We start from the raw sequence: 24,918 nt of genomic DNA, 5'->3' as shown, positions 1-24,918 counted from the left end.
ACGTTGCTGGCTCCAGCTGCCCCGATTAGATGTCATTAAGCCTGAGTCCTGATCTGCAGTCAAGCATCAGAATGCAGAGGACTCTGAACAGAAACTGTCAGGAGCTCAGGAGACATTTTCTTCTGCTTTAAAAAAAATAAAATTTTATTTTATTTTCAAGTTAGCCTACACTAATAATAGGGGATTTCATTGTGGTCATAATACATTTTCTTTGCTCTTACCATATCCTGAAAACTCTAGTCAGAACACCCCAAGCTCCAAGCTGCTGTTTTTAAGGTCCAGAGGTTGCTCCAGGTCAACCTCTTAGTGGCTTTACTTTGGCCCCATCATTTGTTAAAATATCAAAAGTTATTTTAATAGAAATATTAATTTTAAAAACTTCCCGATCTCCCTCTCTCTCTCTCCCTCTCTCTCTCTCTCTCTCTCTCTCTCTCTCTCTCTCTGTCTCTCCCTGTTTCTCTCTCCTCCCCCTCCCCTCTCTCTGTTGGATCGGATCTGCTTTTTTGTTTTCTATTTCCGGCTTCTCTTTGAGCATTTCCTTTTTGGTGCATCCTGCATGCACATCTACTGATTTTGTGTTCCTTGCATTTGAAAGAATTTGCCTAGTGTATAATATACATAACGATATATTTTTACACTTTGGCTTAGCAAATCAATTTACATATTGAAAGATATTTCATGAATTTTGATGCCAAAATTGTCTAAACATTGAACTCAATAAAAAAATTTAAGTGAATTTCTTGTGTTAGTCATAATTTTTGATGTGGTACTTTTTCTCCTGATGATAAAGAAAGTCCAGCCACTAAAATCTCATGGGAAATAATTGTTAGAATCTAGTTCCTGCCTTTTATAACTTCTTATGTATTTTGTGTACTTAAGCTGAATGTCAAAAACAAATACAGTGCATTTTGTTTTAGGTTATTTAATTTTCTGTTAGCTGTTTTTTCTCTGGGACACTAATTAGAGATGGCACAAGGGTAAAGTTTTCACTTGTGCATTGATAGGAACTCTGGCACTGGTTTTCAGGTGCCCTGAGCACTGAGGTATCTCACTGACATCTTTGTTCTTTTTGTAGAAGAAGGCTATGTGAAAATGTTCCTTCGTGGCCGTCCTGTTACCATGTACATGCCCAAAGATCAAGTGGATTCTTACAATTTGGAAGCAAAAGTAGACCTGCCAACCAAGAGGCTTAAGCTGGAGTGGGTGTATCCTTTGCTCATTGACCGGGTCTCAGACCAGGCTATCAGTAGCTGAAGTCTACTTGTAAAATCTTATAAAAATCTTATAAAATCTTTAGTCCTCTTAAGCTTTTAAAACAAAATGTTTTATTGTCACTTTTTTTAAAAAATTACTTTAAGTAGTCATATATTAGTACAGAACAGAACTTTAACAAAGAAGGTGATCCAGAGTTGCTACTAATTCTAGGGGAACCGACCTGTCTTTGCTGAATGGTATACCTGTGGTTCTTGCTCAAATACATACACATCATTTTCCTGAAAAGAAATATTAAAATGTTATTGATCATATGATGAATCTGTTTAGTCAGGGAAAATATGTCACTGGTTTATGACCTGAATGTTGATAAAGAATATTTAGTTAAAAACATATATTGAAGCAAGCTTAGTAAAAACAATTAAAGACAAGTAAAATAATTAAGAGTTAGGTTCTAACAAGAAAGAAAGAGCCAGTTATTTTAACAGGATGATCACATCCCTTGTGAACTCCAGATGGAAAAGGCAGGAGCTCTGATATTTACCAGGAAACAGCAATGAAATACTAGAAAATATTGAACTGAAGAATGAGAAAATGGGATATCAAAAAATGGAAACTAAACCTTGGTGGCAGCAAATCTGTAGATTCAAACAAAGAAAGGAGATACCCTGAAAGGAAGGACTAGCATTTTCCCCTTTAACCAAGTAGGAACTTGGCCAGCCCTAGGAGCCCAAGAACAAGGTGACCACTGAGTGACTGAAGAGATATAGAAGAATGCAAACACCCATGTAGTTAGTGGAAAGAGTGAAATGAATATTATAAAGTTGGTGTGGAACATAGATGTTTTCCTACTTTTTTTAAGAAAGGGAAATTTTCACAAAAAATCTAGGCCACCAAAATCTGAAACTACCCTATGACTAACGTTCTTGAAATAGTGCTGCTGGCAGCTCTGTGGTGGGAGGTTTGGAAAAGTGAGCTTCCAGAGAAAACAGCTGAAAGACAAGAAAACAGGACTCAGGAAAGGGGGAATTAGTGGCATTTTTTTCTCCATTAAATTCAGTTTATTTATTTACTACTTTAAGGAAGCCAGCCTACAGAGGCCCCTTCCAGTCTGTGAGGATTTAGGACAGAGAGAGAGTAAGAATCCTGTCTTCACCCTCTAACACACATCTATTGATTACCTGCTTAATGCCAAGCCCTGGAGAGAAATTACAAGGTGGTAATTTAAGTTGGTGTTCTCATGACTTCATTTAGAAAAGTTAGTATTTGAGATTTGGCATCATATTCTCTAGAATTTTTTTTTAAATTTCTTAATCACCTGTAACTAAATTTCTCTCCCAAGACCCATTTTTTGTTTTTTTTCAGATTCAGTTGTTGGTGTCTACCTGTTCCTGTATGGTACCTACTTAGACATAAGGATTCACTTTTCTTTAAGTCAGTAGTGGTTTCTAGAATTGTTAAGTCAGATCTAGAAAACATTCAAAACACATACATTTGGCCTACTTCCTAGTCATATTTCAGATGTAAAACAGTGAAATTTGCTCCAAGTAAATGGTGATTTTTTTTTTTGGCCAGGTTATTTTTTACAACCAAGTTCAAGTGCTGCTTTGCTCTTTAGTTTTCAACATTCGGAAGTATACGTGCTAAAATTTTAACAGGAATAAGTATCCCTAAAGAGATGGGATGAGGAGAATCTAAATTTTTTTAACCATAGATAAATGTTTGTGTGTCATCTGTACTCATTACAAGTACTTTTATCATGTTTTAGAAATGGATTTTTAATTAAAAGATTTAGCTTAGATTATAATAAAAACAGACTAGGACTAACTCAATAACTTTCTAAAAAACCAAATCTTTGTATTGATAAAAATATATACTTAAACCAGGCCAGTCTGGGCTACATAGTTAATTCAAGACCAGCCTAAGCTACATTAGTGAGACTCCATCTCAAAAATCCAAGGACTGGGGATGTAGCTCATTGGTAGAGCACTTGCCTAGTATGCACAATGCCTGAGGTTCAATCCCCAGCACCACCAAAATTAAAAAAAAAAGATAAAATGTATTCATATTACATCACTGACGATTTCGAACCTTATTTCCTGCATCTGGGGGGCCAGATGTATTGAGCACTATTTGCAATTTATCATCATTTCAATCAGTGAAACTGATGGGAATCGTCATAAAGGATTTTATTCCTGTTGAAAACAGCCAATGATTTGTGAGCTCTTTACAGAAAACAGATTTTACCTTGACTTGCACATAGCTATGGGTACCGGGGCCGAGACTGCCGTAATAACCTGTACTTGCTCCCGACGGGGGAGACGGTATATTTCATCGCGTCAGTGGTGGTGCTGTACAACGTGGAGGAGCAGCTTCAGAGGCATTACTCGGGCCACAATGACGACGTGAAGTGGTGAGTCCTCAAAAATTGGGGTTGCCGTCACACAGGTGAGCCGGCATTAGCTAGAAGAGTCAGGTCGTAAGCCAAGAGAGTCAGGACTCTGGGCAGAGTGCTTCCTTCCGTTCATTCTGCCTGTTGTCTGCTGCTTCCCTGACTCTGCAGACCCCTTTCATGTTTAGCTTTCTAAACTCACTACACGTCACCTAATTGACCAGACCGTTCCCACAGACACCTGCTTGGATTCCTTCTTTTTAGAAGGAGGTGGGACAGATGCTGGGGTTTGAAACGAGACCTTTGCATTGGGTAGGCGGGTGACCTACCACATGAACCGCGCCTCTAGCCCTTTGTGCTGTGGTTATTTTGGAGATAGGGTCTCACTTTTTGCCCAAGCAAACCTGGATCATGATCCTCCTGTTTTAAGATTTCCACCATCACTGAGATGATGGGCATATGTAGTACCATGCCCAGCTTTTTTCTATTGAAATGGGGTCTTGCAAACATTTTTTTGTCTGGCTTGACCTGGATCTGTGATTCTTCCAATCCCAGCCTTCCTGGTAGCTGAGATTACAGGCGTGAGCCACTGACACCTGACTTTGGAAGCCTTAACACAGCACAAAGGCTGGGAAGCTGTAGGAAGGACCTTGGAAAGACTGAATGAATAGATGGATTTATGTCTATCTGTCCTGGGCCCCTGGTCAATGGTAAAAATCCTGTCAACAAAAAATTCAGTACCTTTACTATTAAACATACTCAAAGTGACTTCTCAGTAAAGGGTGTAGACTAATTATGGGGTTCTGAGATTTAAATGGTATTTTTCCTGCAGAGGATGCTTTTTCCTTGTTTGGAAGTTCGCTAGTTGTCTAGGGACATCGAGTGCTGAGGGAATCTGTGGTGAGTCTGTAAGCAGTTAGGCATTCTGTGTTCCTTACCTGTAAAGGTTTGACTAGATTATATAAATATCCTTCCTCAGCCTGGCAGTTCACCCTGACAGGATCACAATAGCAACAGGACAGGTCGCAGGCACAGCTAAGGATGGGAAGGTAAGTTACATTGTCCTTTCATATTTTTATAAGGAGCTGATGACACAAAACAACTTTCAGAAAACATTTGCTCAGTGGTCAGCCTGCTTAGGTGAAGTTACAGCATCTGGACATTTCTGAATCCCTCACTCACAGTTTTTATGGGTCTTGAAAACCCCTGAGCTCACCTTAATTTCAAGCAAAATTTAAAATACCATTGTACTGACCTAACAATTCTAATTCTTAAAATACCCATACGTCATAAGCATTAAAATATGAAGGTATTTATTTAACAAGCTAAGTTAAAAATCACGGGGCACTGTCAGCTGTGTATGCCCTGCCATCATGACTTCGGCCCATGAGGTCTGTGCCTGTGTGCAAGTCACAAAAGCTATGAGGGGGTTTTCACAAAAATTCTGTAAGTACTTGAGCAAGACTTTAAACTGTATGTTAAAGAATGAAAGAGGGAGGCTGATAGGATTTAACAAATAGAGAACAATTCAAAACTGGTTTCCTGTGATTGTCATCTTATTCAAAACTCCTTGTAGCTTTTCTGATATCTACTGTTGTATAGCTTATTATCACATTATGTATTATGTAAAACTAATCACAATAAGTACTTTCATTTTATCAACATATTGCCACCTTGTTAGAGAAAATGTTTTAAAGACATGGAATTTTAAATATTAACCTTATGCTATTTCCCATTAAAATTCTACGTGTGAGAAGTAACAGGGATAATGGAAGGAAGACTACTGTTATGTAAATAGAACAGGTGTTCATGAAAAGTTCTTTGAAATCAGTGGTAAACTATTTGTCCGGCCCTCTAGTGGCTTTAAAGTGTATTTCAGTTTCTGGCACTAAAACAGAAAGAACTTTAAAAACCAGAGAAAATGATATAGCTGTCTGCGCTAATCCTTTCGATTTACCTGTGGAGAAATCCAGAGAGGCAAGTGACAGTGTGTGGACACCCAGCTACTTAGCAACAAGGCTGGATTAGAACACAGTTCTAGCGCCCAGTTACATCCAGTGGTGGCCCCTTTCCTTGATGAGGAATCTGCTGATCTCTTTCTGATGCTTTCTTATAGGAAACGCCATTCTCTCTCATTTTCATTTCTGAAGTTCAGACACATGTAGGTGTATGAACAGTGTCCATTCCTGTGATACAGTTATCAAAGACAGGCTAGTCCAAATTTAAAACTTGGGAGTCCTTACTCCCGTTTCCTGTGGGGAGCAGGAAATGTTTCTCCTTCCTCCCGCTCCTGGCACTTCTCCCTACTTTATCCTATTATACTAAAATAAATCCTTTAATTACTTCAAAGAGTAATTAAAACTTGGTAGGCCTCTCCTAAAAGCTCAATTGGCCACAGGGCCCAGAGGCTCCTGAAAATGTTACATTATTTACATTCAGAGGCAGACTCTTAAATGCAGGGTTAAAAAAAAAGGCCTTTTGTTTCAACAAAATTGAAGTTACTACCCAAGTAATCTTGTATCTTCAAGGTAAAAATGAAGTTGTTAACTGTCATATTGCTGCTTGTGTTTTTCAAAACAGCAATTGCCCCCACATGTGCGTGTCTGGGACTCCGTGACACTGAACACCCTGCACATCATCGGAATAGGCTTTTTTGACCGAGCCGTCACCTGCATTGCATTCTCAAAGTCTGTAAGTGTGAGCCGCGTAGAAATGGCCGTCTTTGGCCACAGGGAGGAGAGAGTGGACCTCTCGAGGTTAAGGAGGTTGAGGTTACTGCCTTGGTGCATGTACAGATTGGACTCTGAGAGACACTTCCTATCAAACATCTCCAGCCACATGGGCTTGGGGAAGAAGAGAGCCCCACCCAGGATATGGTCCTCATGCTCCTAAGACAGTTCGCCTGCTCCAGCCTGGAGTGTCACTCGCTGCCTCTGCAGGTGGCTCCACCATGTCTCTGCCATCCCAGTACAGGCTGGCTCCCTGCACATCCACAAGCAGGGGTTGAGGGGACCTCGTGGTCTTCCAGCCTTCCCCAGGACATGCTGGTCACGCAGATGCACACCTGCCTTCTTTAAACTGCTTCTCCATCCAGCTCCGGAACATAGGTCCACATGCACTGTGCGTGCTTGCACCAGACGCCCACGTTTATTCAGGCGGAAGGACACCTCTGCAGTGGCCACGTTCATGCTGGTAGCAGACACTGGGCCGTGCCTGCTGTGGGGACTATCTCCTCTAGGAGGAGGGGTGTGAGCCCCTGCGGGACTGGTTTCCATGTAACCCAGTAGTGAAGAGCTGCCCTGTGATCCTCTCTCTCCCACTCCTATCCCTTCATGGTCCCACACTCTCCTGCTCTCTCTGTTTGACCGAGTAATTAGGTCTCCAAAGCAATGGGGAAATAGTCCTTAACTACAGTAGGCTCTTCATTAAAGTGAAGTTAATACTCATTTTTAATCCATTCATCCCATTTTATTCTCAACTGTAGCCATCCTCTGAATAACTTTTTCTTTCTAGAATGGAGGAACCAATCTCTGTGCAGTGGATGACTCCAATGACCACGTGCTGTCGGTGTGGGACTGGCAGAAAGAAGAAAGACTGGCTGATGTGAAGGTTTCACTCAAGTTTTATGTTGGGCTAACAGCATCAGCTCCCCACGTGGATATCCTACCACCCCTGCCAGCCTGCAGCCTCCTCCCAGTAGGCTCCAAGGCTGCCCAGCCCAGCCCAGCCCCTGGGCATGACCCCTTTCCCTCTCACCTCATAGGACCCCATACCCAAGACCTTCACAATGTCTGTAAGATTTTTTTTCTTCCCCATTCCATAGCCACTACCCTTTTAATTCATTCAATCATTTGTTTGTTCATTTCTCCTTTCATTCATTCAACAAACTCCAAATGTCCACTGTGTGCTGGCATGGTGCAGTGTGAGGAAACACTGGAGGTGGACAATGGGTGATGTGTGCCCACTTCCCATGATCCTCTGTGACTGGAAGGCAGGTGGATGCCAGCATCTCTGAGATCAAGCACTGTGGCCTGCACAGGACTCCTTCAAAGCTGACTTGGAAAGGACTAGCGAGAGCCAAATCCCAGATCCTTCCAGGGCATTACTACTGCAGTGGTCCCTGTTAATCTTTTACTGCTTCTAGTCCACTTTGCACAAAATGTCAAGTTAACATTCCTTAAGCTTTCTTTTGTTGTTCTCCTATTAAGATCATCATTGGATTCCTATTTTTATAGAACTGATTTCAGATTTCTCATCTTAACATCTGTCAACCCTCGATAACCTTACTTAGCTAACATTAGAAATCCCACCAGTGTTCCTTGTGTAACACTAGGACTGGTGACGGATAACCTTACCTGACATTGGGATTACTATCAGATGGCCTCGACTACTTAACTTTCTCTCTTGCGGGTCTGAGGTGCCAATCTGCATTCTAATCATGCACATTTCCTATCCTGTGTAGCTGGCCTTCCAGTGTTTCCATCGGGGATTTACCGGGTTCTTGCTGTGTGGCTAGGTTGAACTGATTAGAGCCAAGTTATTCTCCAAGTTCAAGGATATATGCCTGAAGTATTAAGCAGAAGCCACAGTCAGGGCCACATCCTTCAGATCAGGGCGCAGGCCCTGGAAGTCAGGATATGAGTTGAGAGGTGCTGAAGTGGTTGCTAAAGAGCCAGATCCACCACACAGGACTCCAGGCTTGGTCTCTGAGCCACAGGCAGAGTCCCAGGAATTAGAACCAGGAGGGACCCTTGGGAAAATAGGATAGCCACAGTTAACCAGAAACAAAGGAGCTGTAGGAAATCCTGATTGCTGGGCCCCTCCCTGGAGATTCCAGTCAGCAGATGGGGATGAGGCCTAGAAGTGAATACGTTACCACATGTCAGATGATCCCATTGCTTAGCCAGGTTAGGAGTCCAGGACTGAAGACGAGAGCAAACGCCACGGTTCTAAAGTGCCCACTGCTCCTGGAACAGTGCTCCTTCCTTAAAGCACAAGGCTCACCTGTGGGACCCTGTCTTCACGTTCACAGCGAGGGGGGCAGACTCACAAGGGGGAGAAGTGAGACGTGCAGCCAGTGTGCCTTTGTGCCAGATGTAGTCAATGGGGGAAAAAAGCCTAGAGGTCCAGTGTTCGGCTTGAAAAAGTCATTTATTTGTGGTTCAGATTTTATTCATTTTCTTAAGTGTCTTAAGAGATTTGTTTCTCGATTTTCTTCAAGTGTTCTAATGAAGCAGTGTTTGCTGCGGATTTCCACCCCACGGACACCAATATCATAGTTACCTGTGGGAAATCACATCTCTACTTTTGGACACTGGAAGGAAACACCCTTATTAAGAAGCAAGGATTATTTGAGGTAAAGTACATTTTTGTTTTATTTTCCCCTGCGTGGTACACGTGATCAGTTAAATTTTAAGGGAACACTGATCCTAGTCTTAACATTTGTTTTAATGGCAAATGCAGAAACACATGGGCGTGTTGAGATGAGGATTGTCCTCTGGACAATAGAGGCAGGGAACCCTTTGTGTCTATGGACCTCACAGGTAATGAAGTGAAGAAAGGTTGGTGCAAGCCACAGAGGGGATGCAGCCCAGGAGGCAGGGCCTCCCCACAGGGCACCTGGCTCCTCAGAGTGCAAGTGAAGAAGCAGAGAATGGACAAGCCACGTTTGGGGAGGACGGTAGGGACGCTCTTTGGTTTGGCCATTTGAGGACCTTGTGAGAGCACCAGAGGACATCTTCCTGCAGAATGACTTAGAGAACCCCTTTATTCTGGTGCAGGGGAGCACTGTTCTTTACTCTTCAGTGTGACAGCACAGTACCCCAATCCCTCTCCAGCATCCCTCACACACACCACTTCAACTGTCTGCAACTTTACATTTCCTTCACCATTTGCAGTTGCCAGAAATTTCTTTCTTTTAAAGCAATTATGTATAAGTTATGTAACAGTAGGTAAATGTGAAAAGTCCACAGGGTAATCACATCCATCTGGAATTACTGTGGTTCTAGCTCTTATTAATATAAATAAAAGGATGTCCAAAAGGTATTGATTACCTATCCATACTTACTACATTCTACAGAAACAAGAAAAGCCAAAGTTTGTCCTGTGTGTGACATTTTCTGAAAACGGTGACACCATTACTGGAGATTCAAGTGGCAACATCTTAGTATGGGGAAAAGGTAACAAGTGATTTTCCCAAAACCAGTTTTTTTTAGTAATGTCATAAGTAAGACATCAAAGGTGACTTTTTTTTGTTAGTAAGAATTATGTATTACTATAACATACATAATTACTGTTGAATTCCAAGTTTTATAGGTGTGTGGGTGTGGTTTTAATGAAACCATAAGGTTCTGATGGAAGAAAACTGGGGAATGATAACAGGTACCAACCTTACCTATATCATCCTAAAAGACTCTTTAAAGCCAAGATATGATAGAATGTAAAACTCTATTAGGAAAGCTGTTGGCAGGTTATAGTTCTGCTTTTGGCGTTTACATAGCTGTGAGATAGTTGGGTGACTTTTCTGACTCACCTAACATTTGGCAGGCACTCATAGAGTGCTACAACAGCAACACAAATGAGCCCTGCCATCAGCGAGCAGGGAGGTTTGTCCCTCAGGAAGCTTGTATTGGGTTAAGCCTAGGAGCATCCATGAGCGCTTTCCAGGTTCAGGAAATGACACCCTCGCTGCCCGCAAGGATCTTAGAGTTGGGATTGGGGGTAGAGGTAGAGACAGACCCATAAGTGCAATTTCAGAACAACACTTTGTAGTATCCCCACTACCCTTGGTGCTATTCACTTCATCCTTAGACCAATCCTGTGGAACAAGCAACAGCCCTATTCTGCAAAGGACACAAGGACACAGCTCACTGGGGAGGGAGCTAGAGTGTATACTCAGAGTCCGTGTCCTCAGCCTCTGATGAGGACCCGTGGTGCAGCTGCACGATGATTTGTGTTAGCATATTTTCCTCGATTGTAGAATAATCCAGTTCATGCCTGCCTGGTGCTCTGTGAACTTCCAGAAATTGGATCCTTTGTAGGATTATATTAAAATGATGTCCTAACTGACCATATTGCCTTTTTAAGAAATGAAATGAAACTTGAAAATGGATAGAAGTGCGCCTTTTGACAATGTACTAACGATGGCTTTCTTGGTGTGTTCAGGTACAAATCGAATAAGCTGTGCAGTTCAGGGGGCCCATGAGGGTGGCATTTTTGCACTTTGTATGCTAAGAGATGGCACCCTGGTGTCGGGAGGTGGGAAGGACCGAAAGCTTATTTCTTGGAATGGAAACTATCAAAAACTTCATAAAACCGAGGTAAGGTGCAAGCCTACTGCAGAGATTCATGCTGACCTGTTATCCTAACCGGTTTCCTGCTGGTTTTGAATCTTTAGCTTATAGTTTTGAAAATCATTTAGATGAAATTGTATGGGAACAACATACTTTATTCACGTCAGGAAGGCAGTTTAAGTACTACTAAAAGTAAGTTTATAAAGTTTGGGGATATAAAACACTTCATATATAGAATATTTTTATAATAGAACAGCATTCATTTCCCAAGGGACTACTAGCCACATTTTGGTTTAATTAAAGTCTTTCCTCACTTCTTACTAAGTGCCAGCAGGTTACTTTGCAGGTATTATGACCTTGCACTAATGGTTACTAAGAGGAAGCTTTGTGCATTGTCTCAGCCAAGGGCCACCATGTTCTCCACACTCTAGCTCCTTCTCAATCTGCTTTGTCTCCTAGTTACTAGGGAGCACTCCTGCCTTCCAGTAGGAGCCCAAGGCAAGCAACTTAATATTCCTCTGCATACTCGGCCAGATTCCAGGAAATTGTGAGCACACAAATTGAAAACAGTCAATTTGTGAACTGAATTTGTGAATTGAAAACAGTCTAAAAGGTGGCACTCTTTATTCTAGCATAGTATGGGTACCTTGTAGGACTTTTCCAGCTTCTAAGTCAGATACACAAGACACACTTGCATAACACATCACAGGACAACTATTTTGGGCAGTGGGAAAATGTGTTCTGTTGATTATCACCTGTAATAAAGATGTTAGCCACATGTGGTGGTATACACCTGTAACCCCAGCTACTCAGGAGGCAGAGATAGGAGGATCTCAAGTTCAAGATCAGCCTGGGCGCTGGGCCACTAGTGGTTCACTCCTGTAATCCCAGCCACTCAGGAGGCAGTGATCAGGAGGATCGTGGTTTGAAGCCAGTCCAGGCAAATAGTTCGAGAGACCCTATCTCAAAAAACCCATCACAAAAAAGGGCTGGTGGAGTGGCTCAAGTGCTAGAGCACCTGCCTAGCAAGTGTGAGGCCCTGAGTTCAAAACCCAATGCCACCAAAAAAAAGGATCAACCTGGGCAAAGTTAGTAAGACCTTATCTCAAGACACAGAATACAAAAACAAAAGCACTGGGCATATGGCTCAACACTTGCCTAGCATATAGGAGGCCCTGGATTTAATCCCCAGTAACTGCAAAATTTTAATTAATTAATTATAATAAAATAAAGGAATGTTTTCATTTGAGTATTGTCAACCACCTCCCCTTTCATGGAGATTTCAGTTGTGAGAACTTTTTGTAATATGTTTGGTCAGCATTTAGTGAGTATATATGAATTGCCAATCACAGACATTCCCATATTAAACTGTAACTGCAGAGGAGGCACCATCACTCACCAAGCAGTCCCTCTTCACTGCATAGTGGTCATCACCTTGCTTTTCTTCTTTTCTTCTTATTATTTGTTTTTTGAAGCAGGATCTCTCTGTGTAGCCCAGTCTTGCCTCACACTCCCAATCCTGCCTCAGTCTCCCAAGTGCTGGGATTACAGGTATAAGCCACCATGCCCAGCTCAGTCATCCCCTTTTCTTAAGCCTGTGCTGACAACCACATTGTGACAGAGACTGCAGCAAGGCAGGCTGCTGCTTCTTACTGTGCTCTGCCTGGATCCTGAAGCCAGCCTGCCCAGCAGCCCCTATTGTCCTTTTAGTTCTGAGAGGTAGTGAATGCATTTTGAAATTCTTTCTCTTAACGTTTGGATTACTCTGTATATTTATCAACACGAACAACGGATTTCAAAACTAAACAGAGTGACATTGCCAAAGGATTTACCTTTTCACAGTTCATAGTAGATCTTTAGGATCTATATATTCTTATTTTCCAGATTTTATCTGCTACTGCATCAGATATCATAAGTGAAGAGTAGACTAACCAGTCATAGTCCTTACTTTTTTTTTTTTCAGAAAATAATCTTTTTGTGTGGTACTGGGGTTTGAACTCAGGGCTTTGTGCTTGGTAGGCCATGCCACCCACACCCCCAAAAAAATGCTTTAAAAAAAAAAACAACTTCGCAGCTGGGTGCTTGTGGCTCCATGCTTGTAATTCTAGCTACTTGGGAGGCTGAGATTGGGAGGATCATAGTTCAAGGCCAGCCCAGGCAAAAAGTTAGTGAGACTCCCATATCAATAGCTGGGTGCAGTGTTGTATGCCTGTCACCCCAGCTATGCAGGAGGCTGAGATGGAGAAGATCAAAGTTGCAAAGTAGCCAGGGCAAAAAAGTTTAGAAGATCCCATCTCAATGGAAAAAGGGTGGGTATGGTGGCACACACCTTTCATCCTAGCAACAGGAAGAATCATAAAGTAAGAGTGATCCAGGCCAATCTGAGCAAATAATGAGCCCTCATCCCTAAAATAACCAGAGCAAAAAGAGTTGGAGGCTTGACTTATGTGGTAGAGTGTCTGCATCACAAAGGCAGAGCCAGGAGTTCAATCCTCAGAACCACCAAAAAAATTAAAAAATAAGGCACAGCATTTGCCTAGCATTTGCCTAGCACATGCGAGGGTCTGGATCCCCCAGCACCACACACACACACACACACACACACACACACAAAAAGGTAAGGCTTGGGGTTTTGATCATTCACTGAACCACCTGGTGGTGGTATTTTCTAATCTCTCCCCATGTGCACATGTAAAACTGCTACAGGAGCTATATGTAGCACAGAACAAGTATTTTGAATTTAATGAAATCTAATCTTTCTCTTCATGTGTGTCTTTCCAATGTAGATTCCAGAGCAGTTTGGCCCGATACGGACAGTGGCGGAGGGCAAAGGTGATGTCATCTTGATAGGCACAACTAGAAACTTTGTCCTGCAGGGTACCCTGTCAGGGGACTTTGCGCCTATCACTCAGGTAGGTCCAGCTCAGCAGGCCCCAACACCTTCACTTTGCATTAGATGAGGACATAGGCTTGAACTAAGTGTTACACTCACATGACTTTCCTCCACTTTGCTGTGATTAGACTGGGGAGGACAGGTCCAGTGAAGGCCATGGCAAAGGGGCACACATCAGTGTGACTCTGGAGCCTCAGAGGGCCCCGTGTCGTGGTTCGTTGTAGGGTCACACTGATGAGCTCTGGGGACTGGCCATCCATGCCTCCAGACCTCAGTTCCTGACCTGTGGGCATGATAAGCACGCCACTCTCTGGGACGCTGTTGGTCACCGGCCCATCTGGGACAAAATCATAGAGGTAAACGTGCATGTTACATTTTCATTTTGCTTGTAAAAATTCATCTGGAACATACTCATTTTTTCGCATTAAATTGTCCCTAAGAAAATGTCATTAAATTTATCTCCTTAAAATTGCATTGCTTTTAACTTTGCCTCAAGTGTTCTCATCCATGTAACCCTGAAGCTTACTGCTGAGTTTTTCAACAAAAGCTAGCCTTAAGTTGATTGTCAAGGTTCCCAAGTGCAGTCTTCACAAGCTTAGGTGTGAAGAAATACATGTTGAGAGCCTGCATTCTGCTCTCAGGATGCCTTGTCCAGAATTTACCAGCTATAGTGAAAAACATGCAGGTTAATTTATCCCTACATTTTGAGTTTGATGCTAACACTAAAGCGTTAGTTTTAAAGTCAGCATCTCTGAGAAACTTGCAGAAGGAGGGCAGCTTGCACATCAGTGAAAACACCTTTGCCTGTGTGTGTAACAGCATGCATTTCCTGAGCTTTGACTCTGTGGGCACCAAGCACCAAGTGTGTGTCATCCTTAAGCCTCACAGCTGCCCTGCAGGTTGGAGGGTCTTGGTGTTTTGGGTTTATTTTTTTAATCTGATTTTATTGATTAGGAAATTGAGACTTAGAGAAGTTAAATGACTTGCCAAGGTCCCCAGGTTAGTGAGTGGCAGAGCCAGTGCTTAAAGCTAGCTCAGCCTGAGTCCCAAACCCAGACTCTGTCTGCAGCATCACATTGCAGAGAGTTAGAGGCACATCCTCTGGGGTGATGATGACAGGTGCTTCCCATCAAAGGAAACATCCTTGTGCAGACCCCAGTATCACCCACTCATCCCCTTCAAAGCCACTGGTGGCATGTCCCAGGTATGGGTCTGGGGTTGGCTCTCGCCTTCTGCTTTCAGAGAAGGTTGTTAAGGGTGCTAGTGACTAGCGATCCACGGAGCACTGAGATAGAAAGTCTAAGAGGAAGTGGGAAACACCGAAGTGGTGGCTATGGAGGGTGGCCTTCCCACAGTATCATCCACATGGGAGCCCTCTGAAAGCAGTGACACTTCCTCTGTCTCCCTGCCCCTCACCAGGCTGCTAACCTGAGGCCTGATGTAAGGAGAGGGCCAAGGTGGAAGCCAGAGCCCTGCAGTGAGTTCTGGCTCCTCTGTCACTGGCCATGTGACTTTGGACAGAAACACTTCACCTCTTGCACCTCAATGTCTTCATCTCAACATTGTTGTGAGACTGAGATGAGTCACATATGCAAAAGTGCTTTGGAAATGGTCGCGCTTCAAGGGAAGCTGAGTTCTACTTGTGAGCTCAGCAACCAGGGAGCTCACAAGTAGAACAGCTCCCGCTTAGGAAAAAGCTGAGACATGGGACCAGCAACTGAGGTTTCTGTCTGTGCCTCATGGTTTCAGTTTATCCAGAAGCATCTGAGTGCCTGTTTCCATCCCCACTCTTGTTGCAGTGGTTGGGTGGTCATTCTTCCAGACAGATCAGGCATACCTTTGACAAGCTTACCACTGAGCCCAGGGGCCAGCGAGGGTGCTGGGCACACAAACCATGGCTTGGTAGAGAGAGTTGACCTGTTTGTCTTTCATCTGATCATTGCACCTAGGATGGGAAAATTCTGAAAGTATAGAAGCATAGTAGTGTTGAAGTGTGACATGCATCCAAGTGGGAGAACATTTTCCTCTCTGGGAGAAAAGAGACTTTACTGTCAAACAGAGCCATGCAGCCTAAGGAGAGAGAGCTGTGTGGGTGGGTTTTATGCTGTGGTGTTGTATCTGGCCATCAATTTACACTTCCTTTAAACTATTTTAGGATCCAGCTCAGTCTTCTGGTTTTCATCCTTCAGGGTCTGTGGTTGCGGTGGGAACACTGACTGGGAGGTAAGCCCGCACAGCAGGTCTGTGCTTCCCAGCTATGGCAGGAGCTCGCTGACTGAGTTTCCTCAAGGGCGGGTGCAGGCCACATGTGGCTGCATCTTCTCAGCTTCCAATGACTTGCCAAGAATTAAGTCAAAACTCAAAAGCATCACTAAAAACAGGTCCTGGTCCTCCCATTTGGAACTTTGGGAAAACCTGAGAGAACCCTGGACCTAGAAAAGTGTCCCTCTCCAAGTCCCCCCACCACCCCACCTTCTGCCTCCAATTTCAGAGGCTCTGTAAAGTTGCTCAGCCCTGCTCTAGAGCCTGTGGGAGGAGCCTCCATCTGGGGACTAGGCGAGAAAGCATCCCAAAGCACTGAGAAGTTAGACTGTTTTTTCTAGCTGCCTGGTCAGAATATAGAAAGTGCCCATCTCCTGAGCCTGAGATTCAAATTCTGCTAATACTTGTTTACCAAGAACCTCCACACACCAGGCGTAGATCTGTGTTTGAGCCCCAGTGTCACCACTTGACAGCAGTGTGCCTTTGAGCCAGTCATATGCACTCTGAATTGGTTTCTTTTCTATAAGTTTTGATACTACCTACACTGATGATTGAAGGAGGCGATGTACACAGAACATCTGCCAGTTGCCTGGCGGGTGATAGTGGTGTCTGCTCTTACCATTGCTTGGCAACGTTTGATTGTACCTTCACGGTGCTTGTCACAGTACAGCAGTTCCCCCTTGTCCTCAAGGGATACATTGCAAGACTGAAATGATGGGCAGTGCCAAACCCTGAATGTACTATATGCACGCCTATGACAGCATTTCATGTAGAAATTAGGCACAGTAGGAGATTTACCACAATACCTCATGATCAGAGACAGCAACTGCAGTATAATTGTAATTATATATAAAATTATGTGAATGTGGTTCTCGCTCAAAGTGTCCGATTGTATTGCTCTTACCTTCTCCTTGTGACGAAGTGAGATGATCCAGTACCTGCCCGAGCAGATGAACTGAGCAGAACAATGTGCTCCATACAGTGCACAATTTAAAATTTATGATCATTTGTTTCTGGAATTTTCTATTTAATATTTTTAGACTAAGGTTGATGATGGGTAACTGAAACCATAGAAAACAACCCTGGGTCAGGGGGACAACTTCTGTGCACTTACTGTAATCTCATCCACCTGCTTCTGGTTGTTCCCCCCCCATCCCTTCTCTCTAAAAAATGTGTTGGCTGAAAGAGTAACACTTCTGAGTCCTGAATCATAGGTAGAATAGTCTGAAGAGTCAGACTCCATGCATCCAACAGATTCCTCCAGTAAAATGTGTGCATGGCAAAACACACACACACACACACACACACACACACACCCCTCATTTAACTCTCTTCAAGACAGCTGAAGCTTTGAACTCAGTGGGTTATACCCTCTGAGGACTGGCCACAGTCAAGCTGACCGGCAGCATTGTCTACCTGCTGACTATACACGGAGGACATGTGACAGTGCTCAGAATCCCAGTCACCCAGGAGTGGAAGAGATAGCACCTATAAAACCAGTCCCACCTCTCTGTCTGCTCCTCCCACATCTCTGGTCCCAGGGCTACACAGTCCTGATGATGTGATAATGTCTGTTTAATTAACAGGACTTTTCGAAGTGTGTTCTAGTCAGCCCTAGTGTATTTATGTTTCGGCCTCTGTTAAAGTGAAATAGTACATTCAAGGTAAATGGTTGTGAAGATGTAAGAAATCAAAGCTGAGAAGCAACTTCCGGATTGCAGTGCGCCTGATAGGTGGTAGTGGTGAAAGCCCGAATGGAGGGCAAGAAGACAGCGTCTCTGCTTGAGTGCATGTGCAGATGGGATGGGTGTCATCCAGGTTTGAGACAGCAGTGGCAGGGAGGCCTTGTTCCTTTTCATGCCTGAAGTCACTGGGGCCCCACTTACTGCTACCACCTGCGAGTTCCACATCCCTCTAGTTAATAAACTGGAAGGGAGTGTTGTGTCCTTGGCAGACGGTACAAAGCACTTCCATGTGCAGCACAGCTTGCCACTGAGCCTGCAAAGGAGACCTGAACTCAAACCCCCATGGCGCAGTTTGAAAGTGGCCCAGATAGGTGAAAGCCAAAAACCAGTCCTCCTCCCACCTTCTTCCCATGCTCCTTGTCCTTTCCTTCGCCCTGTTGGTTGCTCACTAATATTCACAGAAGGTCTAGACTTGGCACAATTGGAGCATCACTACCCCTGAACTGTCCCAGCCCCTCTTCTGCGACCAGCTCACCTCTCCCTGGATCAGAGCTCAGGGAGAGTACTGTGTGCTGGTGGTCCTCAGTGCTCTTCCCACCATAGGCCCTGGCACCAGGGGTTAGCCATCCTCCTGCCCACAGCTTTCTCTCCTTCCACATATAAGTGACGAAGCACACTCACTGAGAACCGAGTGGCTTCCAGTGGTAGCCAATATGCTGTTCTGTTCTTTAGGGAATGCTTATGGATAGGGAATTTTCTTTGAACAAAAGCAGAGACTGGTTTTCTTGTTAGCAAGCCCAGAGTACTTATCTAGCCTTATGATTAATGGTCTTACACTATTATAAAAGTCTTCTTTTACTTTCTCACTAAACAGCTTACTGTGCTTTTTCTCATGTTTACAACAGGTGGTTTGTGTTTGACACAGAAACAAAAGACTTGGTCACTGTCCACACGGATGGAAATGAACAGCTGTCTGTAATGCGTTATTCACCAGGTTAGAATACAAACCAATATTTAAAATACTTTAAAATTCCAACAGAATTATATAGTTCGATGTAGATATCTTTAAAGAATTTCACAGACTTCTTCAGAGTGAAATTTCAATTGTATGTCACAGAATTGTGGCACTTAGGCATTCTCTTCCCTCCTTTGGATCACTGTGCTTTTAACTTTGTGTTCTGGAAATTTTCAAACTGGTGAAATTACACAGAATAGCATGACGAGCTCCCACACCTGTCACCCTCCTTCAGCCAATCTCATCCTCCATCGCCCTGCCGCCCCTCTCCCAAATCATCTGAAGAATCTCCTCTCTTAATAGTGCCATACAGATCTCAGAAAGATGAGGGTTATCTTAACAGATTTGTTGAGGTGTAACTTACATACCGTCATTCTCCCATTACAGATTGCGTTCAGTGAGTCTTAGTGTACAGAGTTGTGCAACCATCACCACACTCCACAGTGTTAAAACTGTTCCATTCCCCAAATATTCCCTCCATGCCAATTAGTCAGTCGTCTGTGCACACTTGCATGTGCCTGTGTGCACATACATGTCTGGGATATGTACTGACATGATTTCTGGCCTTACAAATTGCTTTTTCTGGACAGATCACATAAATGGAATCATACAATATGCAGCCTGTTGCATCTGGCTTCTTTCACATAAAACAATGTTTTCAAGTATAATCCATGTTTTTGCGTGGATTCATTCATTTTTAATTGCTGGATAGTATTCCATTTTATAGATATCCCTCATTTTGTTTATCTATTCAGATGCTAATGTACATTGGAGTGTTTCTGGGTTTTGGCGGTTATAAATAACGCTACTCTGAGCATTCATGTATATATGAATGTAAGCATATGTTTTCATTTCTCTTGGGTAGATTCCTAGGACTAGAATTGGTAGATTGTATGGTAAAAATTTTTAATGTTTTATGAAACTGGCAAACTATTTTTCAAAGTGATTTTCCTGCTTTCTACTCCTGCCAGCAATGTATGAGGGTTCTTGTATCTCCACGTCCTTCAGTAGCACCTATTACTGTCTTTTTACAGCCATTCTAGGGAGTAGAACATGTCTCACTGTATGTACATCTCATTTTACCTGGCATTTACCCAGTGACTGCTGGTGTCAAGCAAAGAGTCCTTCATCTTCTTTGGTTAAATGCCTATTTGAGTATTTTGCCCTTTTAAAAATGTGGTTGTTTGCCTTCCTATTGAGTTACAAAATCTCTTTACACACAAGTTCCTTACCTGATACATGACTTACAAATGTTTTGCCGGGTTATCTTTTCATTTTTTCACTGGAGTCCTTGGGGTCTTTGGAGCACAAACATTTTTCACTTTGGTGAAGTCAGCTTATCCCTCTTTTCTTTAATGGACCATTCCCAAGTTTGGTTCTTTGAGAAGAGCTGTGAGTGAGCACTTATACTTAGGGCTGTGGCCCACTGGGAGCTGGTTCATGGTGACAGGTTAGAGTCAGAGTGTGTTTGTCCTGCATATAGATAGCCAGCTGTCCCCATACCATTTGTCTAAAATTGTCCCTATTGAACTGTCTTGACACTTTTGCCAAAGATCTATTGATCATAAATGTAAAAATCTATTTTCAGATGCTAAGTTCTGTGCCTTTCACTTATGTTTATTCTGTGGTAATTAATAAATACACAAGGGTAAGTGTGTGACATTAGAGTAACTTTTGAAATTGAGTAGTATAACTCCTCCAACTTTGCTGTTTTATTTTCTAAAATTATATTGGCTGTTTTAGGTCCTTAACACACACACACATATATATACACATATACATATATATATATATATATATATATATATATATAAATTGTGCTAGGATCTTAAGAGGGGTTAAGTTGAATTTATAGATCAATATAAAGAGAATTCCTAGCTTGATAGATGATACTGAGTTTTCTAATTCGTGAACACGGAATGTCTCTCCAGCTATTTAGATCTTTAACTTTTCTCAGGAATATTTTTTGTTTGTTTGTTCATTTTGGCAGTACTAGGGTTTGAACTTAGGCCCTCATGCTTGCTAGGTATGCACTCTACCACTTGAGCCACAGCCCTAGCTCTTTCAGCTTTGGGTATTTTCCAGATGGAGTCTCCCCTTATGCCCTGGCCAGCCTGGGCCATGGTCCTCCTATTTGTGTTGCCCATGTAGCTGGGATGACAGGCACGCATCACCATGCCCAGCTTTTGTTGGTTGAGATGAGGCTTGCTAACTTTCTTCCAGGGCTAGCTTCAAACTGCGATCCTCACAATCTCTATCTCCCAAGTACCCAGGATTACAGGCGTAACCCACCAGGCCCAACTTTTTGTTTTAAACTTTTGATATTCAAGTCTTGTTATTCCTTTGTTAAATTTATTCCTGTTACTTTTTGTATCATTGTGCATAGAATTTCTTCAGAATTTCATCTTCAGATAGCATATACAAATAATATTGAAACTCTCTTATCAGCTTTAGAGGGGTATGTGTGTACACATGGGATTTCTTCATGCTAAATCATGCATCTGCAAATAAAACTTTGGCTTCTTCCTTCCCAATCTAGATGCCTTTAATTATTTTCCTTTATTGTATTAGCTATTACCTCCAATAAAATGTTAAGCAGAGTAACAAGAGTGGATCCCTCACTTTGCTCCAATCTTCAATCTAAAAGCACTCAGTCTTTCATTGCTAGGGATAAAGATGCCCTTCATCAGGGTGAAAAAGTTCCCTCCTCCTGATTTGTTCAGAGTTTTTAGCATGGATGGGTGTTGGAATTTGTCAGATCCTTTCTACATCTATTAAGGTGACCATGTGGTTTTGTCCTTTTCTGTTAATATGGTGTATTACATTTATTTCACAAAATTAAACCAAGTTGACATTTCTGTGATAAATACTACATCATGGTATGTGGCCCTTTTATATATTGCAGAGTTCTGTTCGTCAATACTCTGTGAAGGAGTTTGCATTCGTGCTCATGAGGGATATTGCTCTGCACTTTTCTTGTGATGTCTTTTTCTGTCTGAGTTAGAAGAGGGCTGCTAGCCGTATAGGGCACATTGGGACATGTTCCTTCCTCCTCTGTTTTCTGAGTTTGTGAAGAATGGTATTATTTATTTATTAAATATTTGATAGAATCCACATGAACTCAGTGGAACCATCTGGGCTTGTGTTTGGGGGAAGGTTTTTGATTACTAGTTCAGTATCTTTACTTGTTAAGGGTTTATTCGATTTTCTGTTTCTTTTCTAGTCAGTTTGAGAATATGGATTTAAGTTTTGTCTAAGTTGGCACAAACTTGTTCATAGCATTTGCTTATACTACTTTTAATTTTTTTTAAGTTTGTAGTAAGTAATTTGTGTTTCCTTCTTGATTCTGATAGTTTATGTCTTTTTTTTTTTTTTTTCTTGGTCAGTCTAGATAAAGGTTTGTCAAGTTTGTTGATCTTTTCAAAGATCCCATTGTTTGTTTCTTGGGCTTTTCTCTATTGTTTTCCTCTCCTGTACTTGTTTTTTCCTTTCTCCTGTTTGACTTATGTTTAGTTCTTCTTCTTTGGCCTCTCAAAGTAGAATCTTGTGTTATTTATTGGAGACCTTCCTTTTCTAATACAGATATCTAAAGCACTGCTTGAGTCACATCCTATAAATTTTGACATATTTTTATTTTCCCATAGTTCAAAAATATTTCTTTATTTCACTAATGATTACTTCTTTGGTCTATGGGTTATTTAGAAATGTGTTGCTCCATTCTCAAGTGTTTGGGGACTTCCCATATTTCTTTCTGTTGTTGATTTCCTCCTTTGTGTTTTGCTTGTTTGTTTGTTCTTTCAGTACTGGGGGTAGAACCCAGGCCCTCACACATGCTATCCAGGCACTCCTACTGAGCCACATCCCACCCCTAGCTCTTTCTGTTGCTGATTTCTACTTGAACTTCACCGTGAGTGTAGAACGTAATTTGTATGATTTTGATCAGTTAAACATGGTGGGACTTGCTGTATGGCCTAGCATGCAGTCTGTCCAGGAGAATGCTCCAAGTGCACTGGTTAAGAACACATACTCTGCCATCTTGGGTGGAGTGTTCTATACACATTGGTTGATAGTGCTTGGAGTTGGTAGATAGTGTTTTTGAAGTCATCAAATGCTGCTGCCTTTCTAATTGTCCTAAAAGTTGTCAAAAGTAAGGTACTTTGATGTCTAGCTATTTTTATCATTGTTGGTGTCACTTTTCAGCTCTTTCCAGATTTGCGTAATGCATCTTGGATGAAAGACTGGACTCAAACACCTGCAACCAGTCAGGCCTCTTTCCTCTGCCAGGAAGCCTGTGTGCGGGTCAGAGAGCATATTCAAAGTTCAGGCCACTTTCAGGTATTCCCTGACTTTGTACCTGCTCTGTGCATTCTGGGAGGCCTCAGTGCAGTCAGCCAGGGTCCTCTCTCCCTCCACTGTGCACACCATGTCCTTCCTACCTGTGCTACTCACCTAGTTGGGTACCTTATTGCACTAGTTGTAGCCCCTAGGAGGCGCTGTTGGGCCTGATAAGATCCATGTGAAAATTCCTGGGCAGGGCAGTAGGCAGCACAAGAGTGCAGTGCTCTTGTTCTCTTTTCTGTAAGTGTTCTACAGCTGACATGCACCCTGGACCAAACGCCAGCTTATTTTTGCAGAGTAAGTGTAGGAATTTCTTAGACTCTAAGAGAGCTGGGGAATGAGGCCTGGACCCAGTTTGTTGGGGGGAGGTAGGCTGATGACCTGGGAAATAGGCAGAGCCTTGGATGCCTTTGGACTCTGGGCAGCAGACTGACCAACCCTGTTGGTTATTGTTTATTAGGCAAACATTTGTTTTTATATACAGATCTCCTCAGCTTATGATGGGATTACTCATCATTATTTGAAAATATCATATGTTGAAAATCTGTTTAATACACCCAACCTACCAAACATCCTCACTTAGCATCACAGCACAGTGTCGAGTGTCCTTTCCCTGGGGTCAGAGGAATCCAGCAGGTAGACATCTAGACTGAGAGCTGTGGCTTGCTGCTCTGCCTCCTGACAAAGGATCAGACCATATATTGTTAGCCCTGGAAAAGACCCAAATTGAAAATTTCCAGCTTCATTTCTACTGGATATAAATGGCTTTTGTACCAGCATAAGTTGGGGACCATCTGTATTTATGAATGAATGTAGGCAAAAGTACTAGGATTTGAACACAAGTTTTTCTGACTTCAAAACCCACATTCTCTCCACCCCTTTCTTTTTGGTGGTACTGTGGATTGAACGTGCTAGGCAAGAGCTCTACCATTTGAGCCAAATCCTCAATCCTGGCACTTTCACCCAGGGCCAGCCTCAGACCATGCTCCTCCTACCTCCCGTGAGGCATGTAATTCCTGTGGACTGGGCATAGCAGTCATGCCTCATCCTGCTTCTACCTTCATCTTCCTATACTGGCCTATGATGCTGTTTTTCAGAGAAACATGTAATTCTTATACGCTGCCTGTGTTTTCATACCCCACCTCCGCAAGAAGTGCAGCACACTGAAGTGCGGTACTAAGGATCTGGGGCAGAAGGCAGACGAGGGACAGACTCCAAGCCCCTCCCACCTCTGCAGAGGCCTGGCACTGAGGTGATGCCCGCTGGCTGGTTTCCCTCTGCAGAGAGGATTTCGCAGTTGGCAGCCAATTTGAACAGCTTATGAAGGCTGCAGATTAGAATTTTCAAGAAATACTGCAATCTGAATAAGGTTGTTCGAGATAGAAGTGATTGCCAAAGGAGAGTATTAAATCCTGTTTTTAATTCGCCTTTAAAAACATATGGGGGGGATGGGGGGAGAAATGGCCCAAACAATATATGCACATATGAATAAATGAATAAAGAAAAATTATAATAAAAATAAAAACAAATATGGGGACAGTAGTTACACAGGTCTGTTTGTCAGGTCTCTTTGCCCTGTGCAACTGAAATGCATAGATTTTATTCTGTGTAAATGATACTTCTTAAAGGTAACTTTTTAAAGGGAGGGATGATGCTCTGACTTGACTTTTTTCCTTAAATATTAACTGATTGCCCCAAACCTATTTGTTAAATGTCAAGTGGCCCCATTACCAAAGAGCCTTGGTATTTCACAGTACAGCAGTTCTTTGAGATCACTTTGCCAAAGAGTGCACCACCCACCACCCTGACACCCCACAGACCAGATTCTC

General features: G+C 42.7%; 1 protein-coding gene across 8 annotated transcripts in view; it reads left to right on the top strand.

The window, feature by feature from the left end:
- Nucleotides 1-24,918, top strand: part of Eml1 (EMAP like 1) — a 175,933-nt gene that overhangs the window by 144,736 nt on the left and 6,279 nt on the right. For 4 of the 8 annotated variants that reach the window (XM_074067179.1, XM_074067178.1, XM_074067180.1 and 1 more), the window contains 12 exons: nucleotides 1,076-1,205; nucleotides 3,476-3,625; nucleotides 4,584-4,653; nucleotides 6,185-6,295; nucleotides 7,118-7,300; nucleotides 8,826-8,960; nucleotides 9,684-9,783; nucleotides 10,769-10,923; nucleotides 13,683-13,808; nucleotides 14,014-14,145; nucleotides 15,945-16,012; nucleotides 18,642-18,730. In XM_074067179.1, the coding sequence (XP_073923280.1) occupies nucleotides 1,076-1,205; nucleotides 3,476-3,625; nucleotides 4,584-4,653; nucleotides 6,185-6,295; nucleotides 7,118-7,300; nucleotides 8,826-8,960; nucleotides 9,684-9,783; nucleotides 10,769-10,923; nucleotides 13,683-13,808; nucleotides 14,014-14,145; nucleotides 15,945-16,012; nucleotides 18,642-18,730 (1,449 nt within the window). The remainder of the gene's footprint in view (nucleotides 1-1,075; nucleotides 1,206-3,475; nucleotides 3,626-4,583; nucleotides 4,654-6,184; nucleotides 6,296-7,117; nucleotides 7,301-8,825; nucleotides 8,961-9,683; nucleotides 9,784-10,768; nucleotides 10,924-13,682; nucleotides 13,809-14,013; nucleotides 14,146-15,944; nucleotides 16,013-18,641; nucleotides 18,731-24,918) is intronic. The other 4 variants (XM_020176219.2, XM_020176216.2, XM_020176218.2 and 1 more) reach the window with 1 other exon arrangement.

The sequence above is a fragment of the Castor canadensis genome, chromosome 3, assembly GCF_047511655.1.
Source record: "Castor canadensis chromosome 3, mCasCan1.hap1v2, whole genome shotgun sequence".
Classification (NCBI taxonomy): domain Eukaryota; kingdom Metazoa; phylum Chordata; class Mammalia; order Rodentia; family Castoridae; genus Castor; species Castor canadensis.
This window is presented reverse-complemented; position numbering and strand designations above follow the sequence as displayed.